We start from the raw sequence: 22,417 nt of genomic DNA, 5'->3' as shown, positions 1-22,417 counted from the left end.
CTGGTGGTCCAGTTGCTCTTAGAGAGATGACCGCTCGCTGTGGTATAGGAGCCCTGCTGAGCGAGGGTGGCAGCTGGAGACACGTCTTGCTCCGCGCTGTCCCTGTAGTTCCAGCATGACTGGAACCAGTAGGCAGTCTAGAGGCAAGCCCAATCCTACACATGCCTTCCACAAAACACAGTGGGGCTGGCGGGAGGGAGGGAGGAGGCTCTGCCACAGCAGGATAAGCCAGACCCAGAACTCCAGTTTCAGTTCCTTGCAGGGGACAAGTTCCAGGAGTCCTGGGGCCCTGTATGATCTGGGGATCAACCTCCTCCTTTGGGCAAGGCACAGTTTTCTGAACTGCTCCTTACAATGAATCAGCACAGTCTCCTATCCAGCTATGTCCTGGGACGGTGCTTTCCCTGGGTAGGTCTTTTTCTGCCAGCCTCTGCACAAGCCTAGCTGCGCACTGGGAGTTTGTGGTGACTTACAGGTGAAGCCTGTTCTCTGCACCAGGGCAATTCCCTTTCACTGCTGAGCTCTCCTGGACGGCTGACCGCAGATTTCCAACAGGCAATACCGGAGCAAGAAACAAACACCTATTATACAAGATTTAAGAAAAAAAAAAGGGGGGGGGAAGAAAAGCAAAAAAAAAAGAGAAGAAAATGGAAGGGGGTGACATTTATGTCCAGAGCCTTTTACCCACATTATCTCCCCTACCTCCCTGTTTTTTGTTGTTTTTTTTTTTTCCTTACTACAATAAAGATGATTTTGTGGCTAAGACAAGCGTCTGAGGTCTTCATCGGAGGAGGAAAAATAACCAAGCACAAGAAGTTCAGTTCTCAAGTTTGACAGACGGCATATGCAGTGTTACCTGAATCACCTCTTTCTGGGTCTTTGTGCTATATATCTATATATTTACACACACACACACACACACACACAAATTTATATCTAACTATATAAGCATTCTAGTGGGGTCAGGAAGCACCACTTTGCATAGGCAGATGACAGGAAAGTGGTGATTTTTGCCTCCTGTACAAAATAAAGATCCAGTTTAAGGAGCACACTGGTGATCTTTTACAATAATTTTGGGAGTCTTCTCACTTCCTTCTGGCAGCCCAATCATCATTTCTTTTTAGCACTAAAATCTGACCAAGCGATCACAAAATTTATGGGGATCACTTTCTTTTTTTTCCTCTCTCTGAGTGTCAAGCCAAGAGGAACAGAGTTGACTTCTTAAGAAATGAGTAGGAAAAAAAAAAAATCAATGAAACTGCTTCCTCAGCCAACTATGCCAAAGAAACACAGGCTTATAACAATTCATTACTGTATTCTTTACAGACCAAAAAGGCAGGGTTGGCAAACTCTACTCAGCTTCTACAGTGAACCCACTTGAGCAAACAGCAACATATTTGAAATGTTCTGATAAAAGGACATTGAAAATTTCTGCTCCAAACACAGGGATTAAACCATTTACAAACGGTACAGTCTGTAAGAGGTGTCCTCTTTCCTCCTTCCCCTTCAGGTAGTTCTTCTGTCACGTAGAGTGATGAACTAAGATTATTTATCAGCACTAAGTGAGGGACATGTTATGCCATCTCCTGCATGTGTGTTCAGGCACAGAGCTCAGCCCTTTGCACCTCCAAGGCAGCATGAAAGCTGTGTGTGGAGCAGCATTATTTCCAACTTGATTCTGAATCAGCTTCTAGTACTGCTCTTCTTGGCAAAATTATCTTTAAAGTTATCCTGTAAAAGCGCCAATTAAGACTACTGAGTTGGTAGAAGGGTACACAAGGTTACAAAGCTGACATTTAATGAATTCCTTTAAATACAAAGGAAGCAAAACCTGAAAGACAACTTGCAAATTAACTTTCCTCTTAAAAAAGAAGCTTCTGAAACACAGATAAATGAGGAAGATTGAGAACAAAACAGTAATCTTTTTACACCATCCAGGAAAGTTATTGCTCCCACTAGCAAAATTCTGCTTCCTGGAAGACTCCTGACACCTCCCTCCAGCCTGTCTTTTCTCTTCACAACTCCATGTGAAAAGTGTGCCTGCACCTTGGCCCTTTCACATTAACACATCAAACAGTGCTCATGAACTGTAAAAACACCAGACAAACGGGAGAATCTATCAAAATAGGTCAGGAAAAAAGCTCTGGATATTCCTGCCTGTTCTTCCACACGTTAAGAGGTACGGGCCTGGTTTTACACTTGGTTCTGTATTAGCCAGCCAGCACGTTAACTAGGCCTTTGAGCCTAGTATCAGAACCCCCCTGCTTGATAAAAAGGAAGCACAGAAAGCCTTAGTCACACAATTCTCCAGCCCGCCCTGCTAGCTACGGCTGTGGAGCTGCAACTGCTTTGTAAACACAGGGGAAAGAGATTCAGCAGCAGTTCTTACTTGCTGCTGATGATTCAAGCCCAAATTTACCTTAGCTTAATCAATTTAGAAGGTCACAGGTGCCACTTCTTTTCAGAACATTCAAAATATAATTGTTGGGTGAGGGATAAAACTGCATCCAAGAAAAACAACTATGATTCTCCTGACTCTTGCAGGATAAGAGTCACCTGTAGGAGTTAAAACCGAGAGTAGGCTGTTCTTTGCTGTTGCTGCTGGGATGGAGGCTGTCCTTGTTGCTGCTGGAGACGAACTTGCTGGGAGTAGGGATCCTCGAGAGACTTAACAAAGATTGTTGTTTTAGGCCCAGTCTTCCAAACAATGCCATTTGAATCTATTACAGAGGACTCTACTGTGATGTTATGGGTGCCAAGTATCACAAAGTTTAACAGGAACTGGGTGCTGAAGTAGTCGTTGTGCGGTTCCACCCTCTGCTCCATTTCATTGGTCATGTTGTCAAGGGGAATCTGAGAACACGCAGAGATTTAAAGTGTTATTTTATATAACCCATGCAACGGAGTTATCTGCTCTCTCCAATGGAAGAAGAGAAAGATTGTTACCCTCAGTTTCCCCAAACCAATTCACACGTATGTTTGAGCCACTCTTGACACACTTTTCAGAGTGGATGGGGTTTGTGCACCTACTGACACGAGTGAATAGCTCTCAATAAGTCCTTCTTGCTCAAAGGTACTTTTTTTTCCCCCCCTCCATTGAGTAATTTAAGTCAGACTAACATTAGGCACTTCGTGTTCATGCTACCCCTTTAGAAGCAACTGAGGTTTTAAAACAAAAGAAACACACACAAAACCCAAACAAGGCCTTTCACTAGTTACTGTAATAGCAGAACCCCAACTTCAGACACTCCATGTTTGATAACACATTGACAATGTTGCTCGTTCAAATTCAGCACGCATCTCCCCAGGTGCTATTTAGTTTGGGCAGCCTGTGCTCCAGTATTTCTTAAAATGAACAAAAATATCTCAGCTTGAGGACTAGGAAGTTTGGGGTAGGCAGCAGAGAGTAACCTACTCCCGCCCGTGCTCTTGGGAGCCATATTTTCCTGATGTCAAGCAGACTCCTAGTCACTTGTTCTTACCGCAAAAAATCTCTTTTTGGAAATAAAAGGCAGACAAAAGAATGGGAGAAGACAGAAAGCAAGTGCAGGACACTGCCTGGCTCTGTACTCCCCATACCTTATAGTCCTGTCCAGATTTGCTCTGCAGCACCGAGGACACGTTCAGACAGACGGACTGGATTTTGCGGAAGAGGCCGGGCTTCGAGCCGTGCTGAACTACCCCCTCCACCTTCAGGGCCAGTTGCTGGTTGTTCTGCACTGCAATAGGCTCGGCAGGGTTCCTCGGAGATGGGGACAGAGCAAGCTGGAATACAGGAAAACAGACAGAAATGTAACCCCAGGCCTTCTGAAAAGTAAAAGCAATTCAGATATGAAAGGAAATAGTTCTTAAACTTCAGGGAGGGGTTGGTAAAAGCGCTAGCAGGTGGACTGAACACAAAACTCAAAGCTGAGTGTCACTACTATGACAACTAATGAGCACATCAGGACCACCAGACACAATCTTGGTGTCTGTTTCATTATTTAAATGCTTTTAAAGGGAGGGAACGACCTTCTACAGAATATGCACATGTAAGCTCCAAACAGACTGAGCTGAACACAGTAAAACACACTTCAGTATAAACACTTGAAATCTTAAGACTCTCCCTTTTCCTGGAAAAAGGGAACACCCTGAGTACAACAAAAAGTGCCCCCTTCTTTCCCTGCTATCACTGAAAGTCACATATGGCCATTCTTACTCTGTCAACTGATAAATACTACAATTCCCTCCCAAGTTAATAACGTTATTTTTTAAAAGGGAAAGGAACAAAACAATACAAGCTGAGCAGAGTTGCTTTGCCCCAGCTAGAGCATTATCTGGCTTTGCAGGCTCAGGAGCAAGGAAGTCCCAGAGCCAGTAGCCTTTTACCTTTAAAGCTCTGCAGTCAAAGTGAATCTTATTTGCTTGTCCGAGTCACAGACTAATAGTACCTAATAACCTTGTGTACTTATTACTCTTGCTGATCCAAACAAGCAAACACAAGTGCTATTTGCATTTAAGTGCCTTCACCAAGAAGGCTGAATCTTTGTGCCTTTAGTAAGGCTGTATCAACTGTTTTTTTTTTTTCATAAAGATTCTATAAATGGAAATTTTAAATCCTATTTGAGCAGCACTTACCTTAATGCTTGTAGACTGCAGTTTTTGGAAAAAGTACCTTTGAAATGAAAGGGGTACCTTCAACAAGGCAATGACAGCACTGCACAGACAAGCTGTATGCTGTAATAAATGAGAAATCTTTTATAGCACAAAGAAAGCAAATAGTCTTGAACTACTAACACTGCAGCAACTTCCACTGAAAGACTGAAAATACAGTCCTTGAGTAATGTCCTCTCTCACTGTGATGAGACAGACTAAATTAAACCTATTTTCTACCCTTTAAGAAAATATTCTGCTCTGCAGTCTTCAGAAAAGCCTAAATCATTCCAATTTTAGTTTCATACATTGTTATGAGCTCTATGTCCTAATCCCATCTTCCTCCTCCCCAAAATACAGAACTGTACCACCTCCCCCCCCCAAAAAACCAAACAACAACAACAAAAAACCCGCAAACCAAACCAACTCTCAAAGCTGGGTAAAGAAACAAATAAAACTGCAAGCAAGACCGCATCTACCACAGCTTATAATGGTTTGAATTTGTCTATTCTTCCTTCCCCTCCTTCAGCACACCCCCTCTGCTCAGACGAAAAGGGTCAACACTACTGCAGTCAAGGAGCTGCAGGAGCATGGAACCTGTGACACTAAGTTGACAGGATTTACATTAACTGCACTGCACATAACTCATTTCATTGCACAACTTGGAATGATGGTAAGGACTGATGAGTTTGGAAGCAGGGCAAGTAGATGCCGTCCATGACATATGAATCACCCCGTTTCCATCATCACAGTCTTCAGCTTTACAACAGGAGCCAAAGACCTAGTGGCTCTGTAAAAGGAGCCTGTTATCAGCTTACTGTTTGCATTCAGCACACTCTACATTGTGTTGTCTGATGACCCGCAGTGATAAGAAATACTATACTCAGAGAACACCGCACTAAGTGGCCCAGCTCAGGAAGTGAGGCACGGCTGGTGCAGTGCTCTGCAGGGGCAGAGCTCCCTTGCTACAGCACACAGACTCACACAACATGCCTCACTGCTACGGAATGGCAGCGTGGAGAGACCCGACAGACCCCTGGTCTGACCTTTAGGCATCCCGACTTGTCTCATATCTGCCATACTCTTAGTGTCAGGACTTACCAGTAAGGTCACAGACTTTTTATTAAAGTATGAAAAGCCTCCTGAGAGACCACTTGTGCTATTTATGGCTTATGTTAATTAACTAAAATGTGGTAATGTGGCCTTTGGTTTCCTGACTGCAATGGATATATGGAGGTGGTCAGTGGTGCCTGGAATCTTCATCCGTGTATCTGAAAACTGTTACTTGCCAAGTAAGACACAGGAGCGTATTTCCTGTTGAGGGATTCCACTTCTTCCAATACGTGGTTAAATACAGACATCATCCTTCGTTCATATTCGCTCTCAACGTGTGCTGTCCCATTCGAACTATACTCTTGGAAGCTAGAAAGGGAAATACACGTGTTGTTCCCTCCAGCCCCAGCACAGCTGTTCACTCAAACATGCCCAGCACCACCATTCTCTTTCACAGCTTTAGATTCACTAACAGAGACAACTCTATTTTTCAAACCATCTTCTCAATTTCTCAATTTTTCCACTTTAAGTCTTACTCTCCACATATAAAATCCTTCTTTACTATAGTTCACTCACCACTTTCTGTCCTGTTCTCTAGCACTCAGACCAGTTAAAGGTCTAACTGAGACTGAGTATGCTTAATTGCCCTAACTTTTATTGTAAGTTTTAAAAAGTTTCACAACTCAATGAAGTACAGGAATAGCAGTAGGTATAAAATATACATTTCCTGGCTCACAATCAAATACTTTGAAAAAAATTCACCTCCTAGACCCCTAACTTTTGAAAGATCCACAGCCTCATGCTTTTTACAGCTGGAATTAAAACACCTTCTAGATGAAATTTAATTAATAAGTGGGGCAAAGTCTCTTGGTCCTTAAGCCTGCCCAGAGCAGAGCCACAAAGGTCCCCTGGGACATTTTCTGAATTCCCAGGTTGAAGCCCCAAGGATTTGGGAACGAATAAAGCGCAGAGCAGCTGAAAGTTAACTACCAAACTCACCTTGCAGATTCTGGATCCAAGATTAGGGCTTCTATTGCATGTGAAATCAGCAGGCAGCTCTGCTGTTGTCTGATATTAACATTAAAGATTTAACAGATTTATAAACTTGGTACCTAAAACAGGAGATACGGTATTTCATTACTGACAATTTTCTTTGGTTCTCTATTTTTAAAAAAGGAATCCTACAATAACTATTCCTTCAGTAAGTACAGACAAGAACTACAAGAATTTCTATCTTTATGCTACTGGGAATTTTGAATACTTACTTGTTCAGAAACTAATTTGAAATAACTGCACAATAATACTTATTTCCAAATATGCCTTAAGCATCACTTTGTACCTGATTTTGTGCTATTACTCACTTCAATATTAGTTTGTGTCGGCCTTCATAGGAAACTGAAGAGTTAAGCTTCATTTTGCCTGCACAAGAAGGGACAGGCAAGGGGGCAAATTCGGAGCTTTTCAAAGGATACAATTCTACATTCCTTAGAGTCGCCGAGTCTGCGTCAAAAGACGACTGATACAGATCTCCATAACGTGTAGCCAAGTTCCTGAACTCCTCCATGGAGAGTTTCATCTACAGAGACAATGTTACTAATCATAAATGAAATGTTACTAGACAATTTACTAGACACAAATAAACAAACAAGCCACTTCCTCCCCACTCCAACTATGCTATAACCTGTAACAGAGGGAAGACAATATACTCTGGTAGATATCTGCAATTCCTACTTTTTCATACAGAAAAAATGCACCAGAGTGACATAGAATTATCCATGCCAGCTGTTAACATCTACCAAAGAAATATTCTAGCATGATCTTTAAGTGCATTTTCTTCCTTTCAACCAGTGTAATTACAGTGCATGAGGCATTCCCAAGCAAGATGGAAAGGCTTCACTGGTTTGAGTGCTCTCATCTGGTTTGTACACACATATCCTTAGAAACTGTGTTTGCATGAATATGTGGAAAAACATGCACATACACACAACCTCAAAATTAGGTCTGCTACAGATAGATATTTTTACAGTCACCATGGAGAAAACCAGGCCTACTACTTAGTGAAACACTTTACTGCCACTTTTCACTTCTTTCCAGAGATGAATTTTGTTTCTCAATAGGTACTCCAGAATCACAACAAAACTGCACAAAACCCCGCTAAAACAGCCAACACGTGCCTGGTTAGAGATACGTCCACACCTCTGGAGATCATTTCCTGATGTCATCGCAATTGTTGTGGCAATAGCTGGCGGTGGACTTGTTTTGAGGCTGTTGCAGGTACAAATGAGTTGAGAAAAAGCTTGCAGAAGGTCAATCCTGAGTTTCACAAACCCACACTGAAAGCTCAGAGGATTAAGTGGCGTACTGGCAGCCTGAAACACAGCAATAGCAATGTCTGTAATGTAGGTCAAAAGCAAACATGGTAAAATAATTTTGCAACATCAGTGAATTGTCTCGTCAGACAGCACAACACTTTAATTCTAAAAGTTACTTAAAAAAAATAGCAGATTTGCTCCATTGAAAATCATACTTGAAATGAAGGACACACAAGCTTAGGTAATTACTAAGCTGTATTTCAAGCACATGAGCCTTAAAACCAACATCAGTCAAACAGCTACAATACAGCTAAGGGGCCAATTCCTCCCGTTTCCACCACCAATTCATCAGGCTTCAAATAACAACAGCCCGGACACTCCTTGGCAGAACAGAGAGGACACTGAAATGCTGGACAGAGAGAAATAAAACAGTTGAGAGAAGGATTCTCTGTATCAGTCAGAAGAGAAAGCACTGGCTGAAGTAAAGTAACCTGCACCAAGTGGAAGGAATGAAAACCTTTGATTTCCTTGGAACTGGGAAGCAGGCAGGAAAGGCAACGAACCTCCTGTTTGATGATGCCATAGACAGGGGTCAGTGACAACTGAGGATATTAAATAACAGTATGCCAAGAGGGAAGGCATGCTGCTATTGCACAGAACTGTAACTTCTAAATAACTGTGCTCCCTGAGAGCTTACCTGACTCGTATAAGCATCTGTGACAGCTTAAGGCACCCAGGAGGGAGTAAACAGAAGTCAAGCTGAAATTAAACACTTATTTTTCATATACTGCTATATTTTGAAAACCTTCCTCCCCCCTCCCAGCAAAGGCAACTCTACAGGATCTTCCCTTACTCACAGAGCGGATGCACAATATGCACAGGATTCTCATTCCTCACCAGGAAAGGCCACTGCTGGGGCCAAGCAGTTATGATCCCTCTCCAAAACCTCACCAACTTTTTTTGCTGGCAAGAAACCAAACAAGTTTATCTCAAAATTTCATGTGTTATCTGAGAACTACCCTGCCACCAACTAATGTGAGGAAACTACAACCATTTTAATTAAAACTACTGAGCTAGATTTCAACCTAAGAAATGAGTCTATTTCATCACTTGAGCCATTCATCCCCTCTTATCATTTTGCTTTCCTTTTCTAAGGGCATTTATAAAAATAAAATAAGTGGAAATTGTTCAACAGTTTATTCTGGAAGAGGTGTCAAAAGCTCTCCATGGATAGGACCTCACTGGACTCTAAGTGCTCTGCAGAGACTATATGCTTTTATAGAGAATTGAGAACCAGTACTTTATATCAGAAAATCCAGACATTTTTAGAAGCCCAAATTAGACTGGATTCTTGTAAATGGACATACAAATTTGCCTCATTAATACTGCAATTTACATTATCTTCTATGCATACAGCCATGGGCAAGAAATGAGCTACTGTACTTTCTGTGAAAACCACAGAAAGTGTTCTTTAGTTTAATTAAGTTCCCCACTAATACCACTGTTATCAGCACATTCGGAGTGAGTGCTACTTAAAGCTCTCTTCAAATTCTGTACCTTCCCTAGATGGCCTATAGCAAAAAAGAAGCATCAAGCTTCCAAGGAGACGCAAGTTCTGGGCCAAAAAAAGAAAAAAAAAAGGAGCAAAAGAGCAAGCCCTGTCTCTAAAGCTTTGGTGCCTACAGCAAGACAGGTGGAAACTGAGGCTGAAGCACTTTACAACATCCCCCCACCTACCCACCCACACATCCAGCCCCTCTTCTATAAATTCACTTCTTTCAAGTGTCAAAACTCACATGAAAGAAAACTTTGCATACAGTAATGTAAGAAGGATGATTATCAAGAAGCCATTGGGTAACTTCATGAGCAGATGTGATGCTGGCTGCATATTGCACAGCTGCTGCAGCTGCCCTAGCCCAGGGCTTCTAGCTGCAGGGTGGGCAATCACACAGGCTCTGCCCCATGCCCTAGCAGCCTGCAAAGCAGGCTGGCTCTGCAGAGCCGAGTCACGCTCTGCACGGAAGCAGAAGCAACGGGACAGCTGAGAGGGAGAGGGAAGAAGGGAAGGCAGAAGTCTCGAGTATCATCACGTGCCCTTAAGACACTTGCTTCTTTGAAACGCTGAGTTCTGTTCACACAAGTGTCTCCTTTTACAGAGATGTAATATTAAATAAATTATAGGTTAATAATTTGTCCAGCATGATGCAACAAGTCAGCAATGGTCTGCTGTAAAACCCAGTTACATCTCCAAAATCTGTACTTGCTTCTCTAGACCACAACGGGCCCTAGGGAAGCACTTTTCTGGGTGCAGTAACTACACAATGCACATGATGTGAAGGCTGCATAGGAGATGAGAACAGTAATACTTCAATAGAAGAAAAAAAAGTCTTGGAAAAGGCTAATTAAATTACTGACTCACAGAATGATCTATTTAAACAAATTACTTTTCTGCTTGTATTAAATACAAACACCTAATTTGATGTTTCCCATCTCCCTGGTCCTTTAGATGTTAAGGGAAATCTTGAAACGATGAATTAAAAGCATTATTCACTCAGCCAAAAAATAAACATAAATACTTGAAGAATTATGGAGTTTCCTCTCAAAGGACACAGACACAAAGCTCATATCCTTCCTGCTGATTTCAGGGCAGTTTGTTAACAAACACCAGTATCTGAAATGTCTTGACACTGACAGTCCTGGTAATGGCCAACAGTAAGCAGCTTCATTGAAAGACATACAAAACTCCACACATAAAAGTCTGCTTATGGAAATCAAAATATGAAAGAAAGCTTGCTGTAAAGTTGGGTCATCTCATGTTAAAGAAGCAATTTCATTGTGGGAACCACAGGCCCACATTCATCAATGCCTTGCCCTCCCACTGCTTCTCCTCCTCTCCCCACTGCAACCAGCTACTTTCACAACCTCAGTTGTGAAAAGGAGAAACTTCTGCTTAAGGAACATGCAGTCTGAACTCTGCTGTCTTGAAGAGATTGACTTGTCATCCCTCATTCTACTTAATAGTGTTGCCTTTTATTGATTAGGATTCCTTGGGATTCTATTGTCAAATATAAGGCAACACCAGATCAGGAGGAGGAAGGAGGGTAATTCAATCCTTCTCCACATCTCAAGAAAGACGCATCTCCACATCCCAAGCAGTCAGTTTAGAAAAATTCTCACAAATCATACAAAAGAGCTCTGGAAGTCTAGCCCTTAAATATCTTCACCACAAGGTAAAGTGAAGATGTTCTGAAGATATTGTGGGTTACAATCAGCTTTCTCCCCATATTCCTTTCAAAAAGTCCAGCAAATGCCAGAAAAATTTCCATTTTTTTGAGATTTAAGAGCAGCAAATAAATGCCTCTTCTACAGCGTACAGAATCACCAAAGCAGAAGATCTGTGCTAACCGTCAGTGATGCTATTCCCTTGTGATAGGATTTTAAAGCCTCAGCAATGCAAGAAAGTGCTGAACTGTAGTTGTCCTCTTGCAAACCTGTCAGACACTGCTCTGCATGAGAGAACTCCTTCAAACTGTTCAGCCAGAAGTAGAAGTGTTCGGAAGCCACCTGGGTCAGCAGGCTTTGATACAGTTCTCTGGCCATGTCGTGGTTGCCCTGGAATGACATGAAGGTTTGGGGAAGGGGACAAGAAAGAAGACTGGAAGTTTCTAAGTAACACATACAAATAAGCAAGCAGCAACACTTTCAACACTGTATTCAAATACAGAAACAGAAACTTCTTCCAAACATTTACAGCAATTCTAGAAATAAGTAAAAGAACAGAGGTTCATGCTAAACAAATAGCAGGCTGTATACAGTTTATTTTCACAACACAGTCCAACGAAGTGAGAAACAAATCTAGAAGTTTGTATTTATTTTTGCTTTCATCTATGTCCTGTGTTTTTGGCATTTTTGTAGTAACACTGAGTTGGAAACTATCCAATGAGCCCAGAGCTTAAAAGCATGAGCTCTGTCAGAGCTATCAAAATAGTGCTATGCTCCAATCTCTCTTCTGCAATGTGTCATTTTCTCTGGCTAAAATTACCCTGGCATCTTGTACTATTATACCTACGTAAATCCAACACCAGTTACAACTTCACCGATGGGAAAAGAAGAACAGTACGTTCTAATCCTTTTCTTCACATTGAAGAAAGATATTCTTCTGCTGTGAGTTTCTCTATCACCTCCCAAAGAGCAGCCAGTCAAAATAGATGAGGCACATGTCCATAGAAGTATTGTGTCATTACTCTTTTCCTCAAATACTTCAAAGAGATAAATGACTAGAAAAGCCATTCTAATGGGATAACTGCCTTGAATGGCATTTATCTGAATCATCAGTCCAATTAATTAAGACAGAAAATAACATTTATTTTCCTCTGAGTCCTGCCATTTTTCTTACTTTTTCTTTCAGTTCAAAGACATCACCAGGCTCCCCTTCACCACGGCAAACCGCTGTGCAGCAGCGGCAGGGGCCTTCACTTACCATTCGGGAGGCCTGCCGGGCTATCCGGTACGCCGTCCACCCGTTGGAGGCGTTCTCCAGCTGCTGCTTGATCACCGTCTTGATTTCTGAAGACAAGGCTGTCTGACTGGAAACAAATATCACCGTGGCAAGAGAGACCTAGCAAAGAACGGAGGAGTGAAAAGGAAGTTGTAAAGGGAAGAAAAAAAAAAAAAACCCACACACAAAACAAACAAACAAAAAAATTCCTAAATTAGCCAAAATGATCCACTTGATTTTGAGCTCAAAACTTTATAGAAGACTAAATGTACATTTTAAGTGGAAAAAATAATTTTAGCCCTATCTTTCAAATATTTACAGTAACTCAAGTATTTCTTGTAGATTAAAGAGAGACTTTAAAGAATACTGCTGCTCTTAGCTGATATTTTTGAACACTCCAAATGCATTAACAGCAACCATATAATTTCTTCCTTAAAATTCAAATTTATTTCAAAATAGATAAGAGCATTTGTATCTCTTGCACTATATTAAAAGTAATGGGGAACTATAAATTGAGAGTTAACTTTTGTTTTGTTTTCTAGAAAGATTATTTCAGCAGAATACCCCCAAAATTTCAGCAGTCAGGATTGTCTAAACAGTGCCACCTGCTGGAAAACCCAACAGAATACATTGCACACTTCACCTACATGGGCCACGTGATTTTGAACACCAGCATATATAACTAAAAGTTAAAGTAATATTTAACATATGGCTATAGCTTAACATAGCAACTTGCACGCTAACAGCTTAACTGCCTTTTTTTTTTAAATAAAAAGCATCTACTGCAGGGTTCACAGACTTGATCCTTCAGCACAGTCCAACAGAGCAAGGAGGTCTTACCAAGAGCTCCTGTTTTTTGTCGGTGGCAGAGTGCCCGATGACTTTGTAGAGCTCCATGAGGTCCCCTAGCATCCCGTCTGCCAGCACGGGCAGCTGCATGGCAATGGCTGCCAGGCAGTGGCACATGAGGATCCTGGCAGCATCCTGGGCACTGTGCAGCTGGGTCAACAGCGATTCCACCACGGACTGGCTCAGGTGGGGACGGCACTTGACCAACTTCACCATGCAAGTTAATGTGATCTGTAATTCACACGTGTCAACAATAAACACAGGGTCTACCTAAAACAAACACCAAAAAAAAAAAAAAAAAAAANAAAAAAAAAAAAAAAAAAACCACAGACACTGACCTGAAAATATGATTACAGAACTACACAGGAAATGGTATTTTCAGAATCACATACTTCTAAGAACTCAGGCCCTTTTCCCTGAGTTCACAGCACAAGAACACATCAAAAACTCAAGAGACTGTTCTCCTTACCCATTCATCTTCACACATAAATAGCCAGATAACATTACTGTTAACAACTTATGGGGTAAAGTGAAACCATAATAATAAAAGTGTTGTATTCAAGTATATTGTGTCCCAATCCCCAAAAGTGAGGTGATCAGTTCCTCTTCCACTCTGAACTCTTATTACTGGCAGAGAACAGAACAATCCTGAACTCTCCTCACAGTACCTTGTGCCTTCACCAAACACAAGCTGGTGCAGCATATTTCTTCTCCTATACAAGCTCTTACTTTAACTTCAAGCTGTGCCAATAAAAAAGAGCATTATTGTCACCTTCAGGGTTGCTTGAGCTCCCGGACTGTCATCTTGACTACAAAGGGTAAGGAGAGATTCTAATCCAAAAACTGCATCTTGCTCCAAAGGCAGGAGATCTAACAAACAAACAAACAAACAACAGACTAAGTAAGTTTCTTCTTATAGCTTCTAATCTCACTCAGTGTAAGGCTTGCTGTGTGGCTGCACTGATAAGACACTTCCTAGCACTTATAGCCTTATTTTTTTAGAATTAATTCAGATATTCCATATCTCAGATAGCTATTCTACCATCATGCAAGCTCTGACATTTTTAGAGTGTGCAAAAAACTCTGGATTGAAACTTCTAAATGACAGACCACTCTTTACAACAGATTTTTGCACCAAAAGGAAGGCACTAGTCTACAGCCAAGGTGAGACAAGCATTTATTCAGCAAGATTTCTACTATGCTCACTCATTTTCTCTCAATTAGAGGATGACAGAATCTTCACAAACATTCATAGGGAACATTTTCTAGTAGATTACAGTTCCCATTCCCCCCAGCCTATAGATGGATCGTGCTAGCACAGGACAAGTTTGGGTGTAAGACCTGTTAATACATGCTAAGCACATAAGCATGATTAAAGAACCACATCACACTGTTTTTGCTTTCCGTTACCTTTTTCCTGACAAGAAACTGTTATATTGGTCAGAATTCTCACTCCGTGAGCTGCAATGCCCCGGTTATTATGGTAACAGCACTCCTGGGCTAGTTTCACCAAATCAAATGATCTTGCAGTTGTAGTGGCTGTTCCTAAATAAGGACAAGACAAACAGCACAGGAAACAGGAAAGTCAGTTTTAGCACAAAGCCTTCTCACACACAATTCTGTATAAAATCTAGGCCAACTTTGCTTAATTTCCTCTTCTTTAACCTATCCTTTAAAACACACCTGCACACGCACATATCTCCTACATATACAGGAATGCTCTCCCTCCTTTCCCGAGCCCCAAAACTTATACACATTAGACATGAGAAAGAATTTCATGTCTGAAGTCTGATATTTCATGGACTTGGAGGTCTTAAGAATGATCATATCCAATCCAAAAAGGCTAGTGAGCATACTAATTATTAAGACATGCCAGAATGAAGAGAATTTACTAGTTTTCTTTGTTTCTGTTGCCCATATAGTTGGACTCATCATACTCAGAGGCAGGAAACACATCAGGCTTTACTGTGCCAGGGAAACAGAGCAACCCACTCTCACACCATAAATCCTCTATGCTACATTGCTCTATTTATTCATACTCAAAAATCATGCACCTCCATGGTTTCAAAGTACCATAGGCAGAAATACACATTTGTGATTTCAGAGGCATTAAATTTTCCTCATTTTAGAAACAAAAGATGAAAACTCAAACGTAAACAAAACTTTCAACTAGCAAATTACTTTCCTCCTCCACTTCCCCCAAAATCAGGAACAGAATCCAAGTCCACGGTTATTCTTCAGTATATGTAATACCTTTCAAGATGCCACAATAAACATGAATTTTGAATCTTTATTTTAAAAACACTTCAGAAATAGGTCATGAGGTGTTCAAAAAAACCAAGTATTAGCAGTAAGCCAATCCATCAGAGAGAGAACAAAAAAAAAAAAAAAAAAAAAAAAAAAACCCAACCACCCCAAACCACACTAAAGGCCACAAATTCACCCAGCTTTCTTACCTGGTACACTGCTGAAGTACTGCTTAATGGCAATGGTCCCTGACAGAGTCGAAAGAACGGACAGCATGCCCAGTTTCAAACTGTCGTAAGGAGTATGAAGAGCAGATTCACAGAGTGCCTAAGGGCCAGAAGAAGGGAGAAGATATCACAGAATGTCCTAGATCTCTAAGCTGCTCCTCACAGGAGAGATTCTCCAATCCCTTAGTCATCTTCATCGCTGAAGAAGTGACTCTCCCTGCCCTTTTGTATTGGGGAGGCCAGAGTTGGACACAGAATTGGACAGATAAGAGGGAAGGAAGACCCACAAGCCATCTGTATGTAAAGGTTTATTTGCATTTGCTTATGGGAAGTTTTAAAAATCAATCTCTTAAAACAGAAAATACTAAACTAAGTTAAAAATCATTACTTGAAATATCAGTTCTAGTAGATTGAAGTTACAACTTGCAGAAAAGTGACAGGGGGTCCTGTATGCTAGCAAACACCCAACAGATTACTGTTTAAAACAACAGGAAATAAAACCAGGTCTCACTGATCAAGTGTTGCTACAGCTTTTAAGAAAGCTTTCCAGTCTACTAAAAGTGCATCTTCTGTGGTGTCACAGAGTCACAAGGACACTGCTGATATGAGAAATAATTCTCTGACACAATTGCCCTTTTCAGTACACCATTCTGCAAATCCCCTACAAACACCATTAATGTTGCAAGAGAGCACTTAACACATACCCAATACTGTAAAAGGAATGACCACATTCAGTTCTGATGAACTCTTCAGCTCCTAGCTTGTTAGAAAAAATATTTTACTGTAAAGATGCCTACTGCACTATAATATTTCTCAAATATTCTCAGGTATTTCTCAAATGTTCAAGCAATATCTAACCACTCTGCCTGTCAGAGTAACAAACTTAAGTATATAGAGACATACTGTTCTCTCCTTAACCTCCTCTACTTTTCCTTCCCCCTGATTTTTTTTTCTTCTTTTAGAAAAGAATTCTACAACTCTGTAAAATTTTACACTAAAATATAACTTAAAAATGTATAAACCTGAATATTTTCTCTACTCCATGTATGCGGTGTCTTATTGGCCAATAACTTTAAGTCTTGGATCGCAAGTCTCTTCACAGCCTTCCTCGGGTCATTCTTCAAGTATTGCAACAAAAGTTGAACCTATAACAAAGTAAATTCCGTGTTTAAGAGGAGGAAATGCTACTAGAAGGAAGCACTCATGAAGGAATTTTGAGCCTACTCTGCTAAAACTACCGTGCTTGTTATGAGGCACAGCCTCTACTCAAGGTGCTATCCCACGGCAAGTGAAAACAGTTCAGCAGTTGTTTGCCACTATTCTGCTCTCCTCTTTGTTCATGCCCTCTTCCCCATATCATCCTTGGTACCTAGGAGACCTTGAGAGCTGTTTAAGCAATCTCACCTAACAGAAATACTACAAAACATCTCCAAGAAGCTGTGTAAACTACTTACACTATCCTCACTGTGAGATGAGCAAGTATTAAGGCTAACCTAGGCGTTCGCATGATTCACAGCAAGCCCTGCTATGAACATACTGCAGATGCCTCAGAAGTTGCCAAAAACAACATAGACATCACTCATAAATGCTGCTTATCACATCCATCAAAATTTATTTCCATCATCAGCTGGGATAAAGCACAAAACAAGTTTAAGAAAATGTAGTTGAAGAAACACATGTAAGAAGAATTACCTGTTTGGGAATGTCAACCAAAGAGGAAGCAGCAAGCAGGGTGAAGGTGTGCAAAGTAACAATGACCATCTTGGTAGAAGGATACGATGTTACCAGCTGCTGAAGCAGCTGCCGGGAACTGGAGGCCAGGCTAGCATCGTGATGCATGTGCTGCAGAATAGGGATCAACTTCAACTTCAAGTCCACAGGAGTGGCTAAACCTGTAACATGGAAGGGACATACAGCCAAAGCATTAGTCCTCTGCGTTGGCTTTTGGGAAGCAGTGAAACACACCATATGTCTGCGCTGCTATCACTGTTGACTGTGCAGACTCCTTAATTAGTTTTAAATAACCTTAATATTAGCTAGCAGTATAACCAGAGCAGCATCATGTGCTTTCAGAGGTCTCTGGGAAGGTGACTCTTTGCTATGCCGCATGTCCAATGTACACCAGCTTAGGTGAAGCCACCTGAGAACGTACAGAAGCTCCCTCACCATGCTATAGGCTTTGACTCTTCCTTTTTATTTTGAAAACTTACATTTTAAAGTGAACACACATAAGAATCAGATATTGACTTATTTGTGAGGTGACGTAATTTGAGAACTGGAATCATTTGAAGAAAAGGGCAATGGCATCTGGTAATATTTATATATGAAGAATGAAGAATTTTCAAAGAAAATACAGCTTTTTCTTTTATCATTCAATATACATACATACCTTGAATCATCTCACTGATCTTATTACATATTCCTACAGCAAAATCCCTGTAAAGACAAAGTAACACGTGAAATGCTTATCAAACCGACCAAATGTTACTTTTTAATAATAATATATATATATATTTTTTTTTTACAATGAAGGCTTGCTGAAACTTAGAGCATTCTAGAAATGCTGGGCATGATGAAGTGAAACAAGGGGAGTTTTCTCAAATGTATCTGCATGTCAAGCAGCAAAATATTTAATTGTCTAATATATGATTTCTGTATAATAAGAAGTGTGCTTTTCCACTTGTCCTTCCTGTATTTGTGCACTTCTCCGTAGCACATCAGGAAAATGTTAAATTTGAATTCAGATTTCCCACAGTACTATTCCTATACATAATTAAATGCTTTGCTACAAATGACATCACTAACATTATGGGGGAAAACAGTTAAGTTTTCTGAATGATACTGTCAATGGAGTTTACATTCTCTGTTTATATACATATATATACACACACACACGTATGTATATATAAAAAAAGGAATTATCTTACTTTGATTGTGCGGAAAAGTTAGCAGCAGCAAATATAGCAGCTTCAACTTCCACGTTATCATGGGAATCCAAACTCTGACGAATACTATGATGTGCATTCTTCCTCTCTGGAATGATAGATGCCATGCTGCCCAACATCCTACAGAAATAAATCACAGCAGAATCAGGAAGCACAGTGACTATGAAGGAAGGGAAGAAACCATAGATGTGAAAGGACTAGTTAAAAGACTTTGCTTACATGCAGATAAATGCTCTTCATATCTATTACAGAGACAAGCAGTGAAAATAATAGGCTGGTAATTAACATTAACAAATACTGACAAGCAGTTTCTATTAGCAGCTTAATTAAACCACTTATAACTTGCAATATACTTTCATATAATATCTTTGTACCTTGAACGGACACAGCAAGACTATGTTTTCACCATGCATTCTTACAGAATTAAGAGTGCACTAGAGTGCTGGGAACACTGAGTATTTTTGTGTTGATGCTTTTATGTTCAAGCTCCGATATCAGCATGACAGATTAAATGCTAGAAGGTATTAATGGCTATTTTCATACACACACGAAGCATACATTATAGGATTTTATATCATAAATTGGGTAGTCTTAGGAGATAAAAGAGGACTTAGAGAGCTGTTCCCAATCTTTTTATTCCTCTTTCCATTAAGAGGCCACAAGTAAATAAATGACAACCATCTGGAAAGGCAGAAATGTCAACCACAGCAAGAAAGCAATGCTTCAAAAGCATTGCCAAAACCAGGTAAGCAAATATCAAACTTTCACCAACTGTTTCTAATATAATTTGCTGATCCAAGATAAGAGTTGTTACTGGTAGTGGTGTAATCCCTTTTATGTAATACTAAAAAAGGAACAAATTGAAGTACCTATGCTTTTATAAGGAATATCTCAGGTGTATCTTTCAAACACGGAAAGTCAAGTATAATCACACTAAAATCAGAACGAATACAGGATTTGGACTGATGGCATTTTTAGCAAGACATCTTCATACACAGCTATCTAGCAATAAAAATCATGCCCAGACACCAAGTTTTGTTTTAGCCAACTTCTCTTTTGGCATGTTCCTTCTTATTGACAATACTCAAACACAAAACTGATCAATTTAAGATTTTCATATTGCTGAACCAACAACTATTTTAACCTGTCTTTCACTTCATGCATCTTGTGAATTGAGGGACAATTCAAGTGTATTTGCAAAGGTTCTGAGCAGGTTCCTGAGGCTTCTGGCAGTGTGTCAAGGCAGCCCTTCATACCAGTAAGCAAGTGTAATCTTACTTTAGAACTCAGCAGGGAAACTGTAAGAAAAGCTAGAGATTTACTAGACTCATCAACTGCTGAATCATTAGAAAATGAAAATAAAGTCTCATAATTAGGTCAAAATAGGAAAGAAATGGATGTACAAGCTAATAAAAACAAAACTCTGTTAGTGTGTCCCACCTTTCACTACTGAAATCAGTAACAGTTCTGAATAGACAGTCAAAATTGACTTGCAAGATGCAGTTAAGATCATGATGCTGTTCAGGGTTAGAAAGACAGACACCAATGCAACAGGTCACTGACATTAAATGAAAAACTTTCTTTTAAACCTTCTTTGAAACCAAGAAGGCCAAAGGAATGGATAACACATGGGTACTTCCTTACAACCTATTGATCAAGGATTGACAAACAGGAAACATCTAGGGCAATGAACAATGAAAAACAGGTGCAAGTGTTACAAGGCACACGTAAACAAAATTATTTTTAAGTCAGTAAAAACTATTTTGATGCATAAGGAAGCACTTTACTTGGCATCTCTATCCAATTCCATCATATGCAAATGTATGTCGCACATAGCTAATATGTTATCCTTATGCATACAACAACAGTTATGTGTACTACACTTCTGGTTTTCAAGTACATAGAATTCCTGTTTCCAATTCAGTGTTGTCTGGAACACCTCTCACCACCATAACTTGCAAAGAAACTTGTTCTTCTGAACACAGATCCTTATTTTTTACTCACTTTAAGACGATTGTCTCTGCTTTTAAATTCAAGGCCAATGTGGAAAATATCTCCGATATTTTATTCATGGTAATTGCAGACTTTTATTATTTCAGACTAGGATAATTAGCTAAATGAATCTGACGTACTTGAGATCTCACTTACAAATACATACCGGAGTGTAATGGCCCGAGCAACTGGATCATTGCTATGAATTACTGAGAAAATTCTTTTCACAAACTCATCCACATTTAAGATCTTCTCCAAGTGCTTTTCACTCTGTTGAGTAACTTTGAGCACACAAAGCCTCAGGAAGTTGTTCCTGTTAGAAAACACATGCTAATCTTTATCAGACTGTACTATACCAGAATTTCACAGACACACACACAGAGTACTTCAAGCAAGAAAAATTACTAAAGATATCTAAGTTAATCAAAACTAGGCAATGTCTAACTTCAGAGCTAGTGTATTTTAGTACACTGATGGCGTTATGTATAGTTAGTTATATATAAGGACATATGTAGTTAAGGGAATTGTAACATTACTTCATTTCCACAGTACACTTAACATCCAGCTTAGGCCCAATTGTTTTCCAGTGAAATGAGCCTGTCGAAATCAACGAAAACGTGCTGACAGGGGTACCTTTCTGTAAGTTACTACAAAGTACTTCTAATTCTGCCACACATATAATTTAGGTATTAGGCACTTAACTGACCTTTGCCGCGATGCAAATATCAAGGCAGCTTGCAGGCTTGGATGTTCATTTATTTATTACTTTGGAATGTGCCTACAGGGCGGGGATTTGCAACACTGAGCTTAAATGCCTTGGAGAGAGGTGAATCCTTGATTGAGGGCAGGACAAAAGGTGTTTCTGACCCCTCACAGCCGCTAAGGATGGTGCAGGCAGCCTTTAGCTAAGGACTCGCAGTCCTGCAGGGCCCACTGTGGGATCACCGTGCTGCCAGCAAGCAGGCAGGAAAGCCACCCACGCCGCCCGGACACTCACACAGCAAGGCGCCAGGCTACAAGGCATGGCCACGGGCCTGAGGCGCCGCGCACCGGCGGCCAATACTCACCCGACCCTGAACACATCCGCCAGCTTGAGGAAGGCGGAGTTGATGAGAATGGGGAAGGGGTATTTCTGGAAGAGCCGGGGGAACCGAACCACGGCCTCGCACTGCTCGCCGAGCTTGCCGGACCGGAGGCCTGCGGCGACAACCACGCTCGTTACTGCAGCCGGGCCCCGAGGGCCGCGGCCCGCGCGGGGCGCCCAGCGGCGGGCGGCCCGCCCCGGACATACCCTTGTCCAGCTCCATGAGGGCAGAGTTGGCGTCCAGCTCCTGCTCCCCGTAGCCCGCATCGGCCAGGAACGACTTGGTGCCGCCCGCCATGGCCACCCGCTACCACCGCCGCGCACGCGCAGCCGCCCTCCCGCCCTTCCCGCCGCGCCGCTTGTGCGCATGCGCCCGCGGCCCGGAGCGCAGCACTGCGCATGCGCGCAGCAACGGTCTTGTCCCCCGCCAGTCGCCGGCGTGTGCTGGGAAGGGAGTGGCTTCTCGGCCCTGCCTCTTGGCACCGCCCAATGAGAGGCGGCGGGCGGGCCGCGGCGGGCGCCGGCTGGCCAATGAGCGGGCGCGGCGCGTTTGGCGGGTCGGTTGTTTGGCGGGAGTT

General features: G+C 41.3%; 1 protein-coding gene across 1 annotated transcript; it reads right to left on the bottom strand.

Moving 5' to 3' along the window:
* Nucleotides 1-1,001: 1,001 nt before the first annotated feature.
* INTS7 (integrator complex subunit 7) lies at nt 1,002-22,137 on the bottom strand. Its single transcript, XM_026048400.1, has 20 exons — nt 22,047-22,137; nt 21,823-21,952; nt 20,922-21,068; nt 18,746-18,883; nt 18,208-18,254; nt 17,511-17,710; nt 16,841-16,963; nt 15,801-15,918; nt 14,755-14,889; nt 14,117-14,214; nt 13,336-13,575; nt 12,478-12,615; nt 11,403-11,609; nt 7,860-8,054; nt 7,158-7,261; nt 6,685-6,753; nt 5,922-6,054; nt 4,618-4,716; nt 3,580-3,765; nt 1,002-2,853 (listed from the first exon to the last, which is right to left on the bottom strand). Exons 1-20 carry the CDS (start codon nt 22,135-22,137, stop codon nt 2,566-2,568), a joined length of 2,886 nt encoding a protein of 961 aa, XP_025904185.1. The 3' UTR covers nt 1,002-2,565.
* Nucleotides 22,138-22,417: the final 280 nt, after the last annotated feature.

This window comes from Nothoprocta perdicaria, unplaced genomic scaffold, assembly GCF_003342845.1.
Source record: "Nothoprocta perdicaria isolate Ctin4 unplaced genomic scaffold, notPer1 scaffold_54, whole genome shotgun sequence".
NCBI lineage: Eukaryota > Metazoa > Chordata > Aves > Tinamiformes > Tinamidae > Nothoprocta > Nothoprocta perdicaria.
This window is presented reverse-complemented; position numbering and strand designations above follow the sequence as displayed.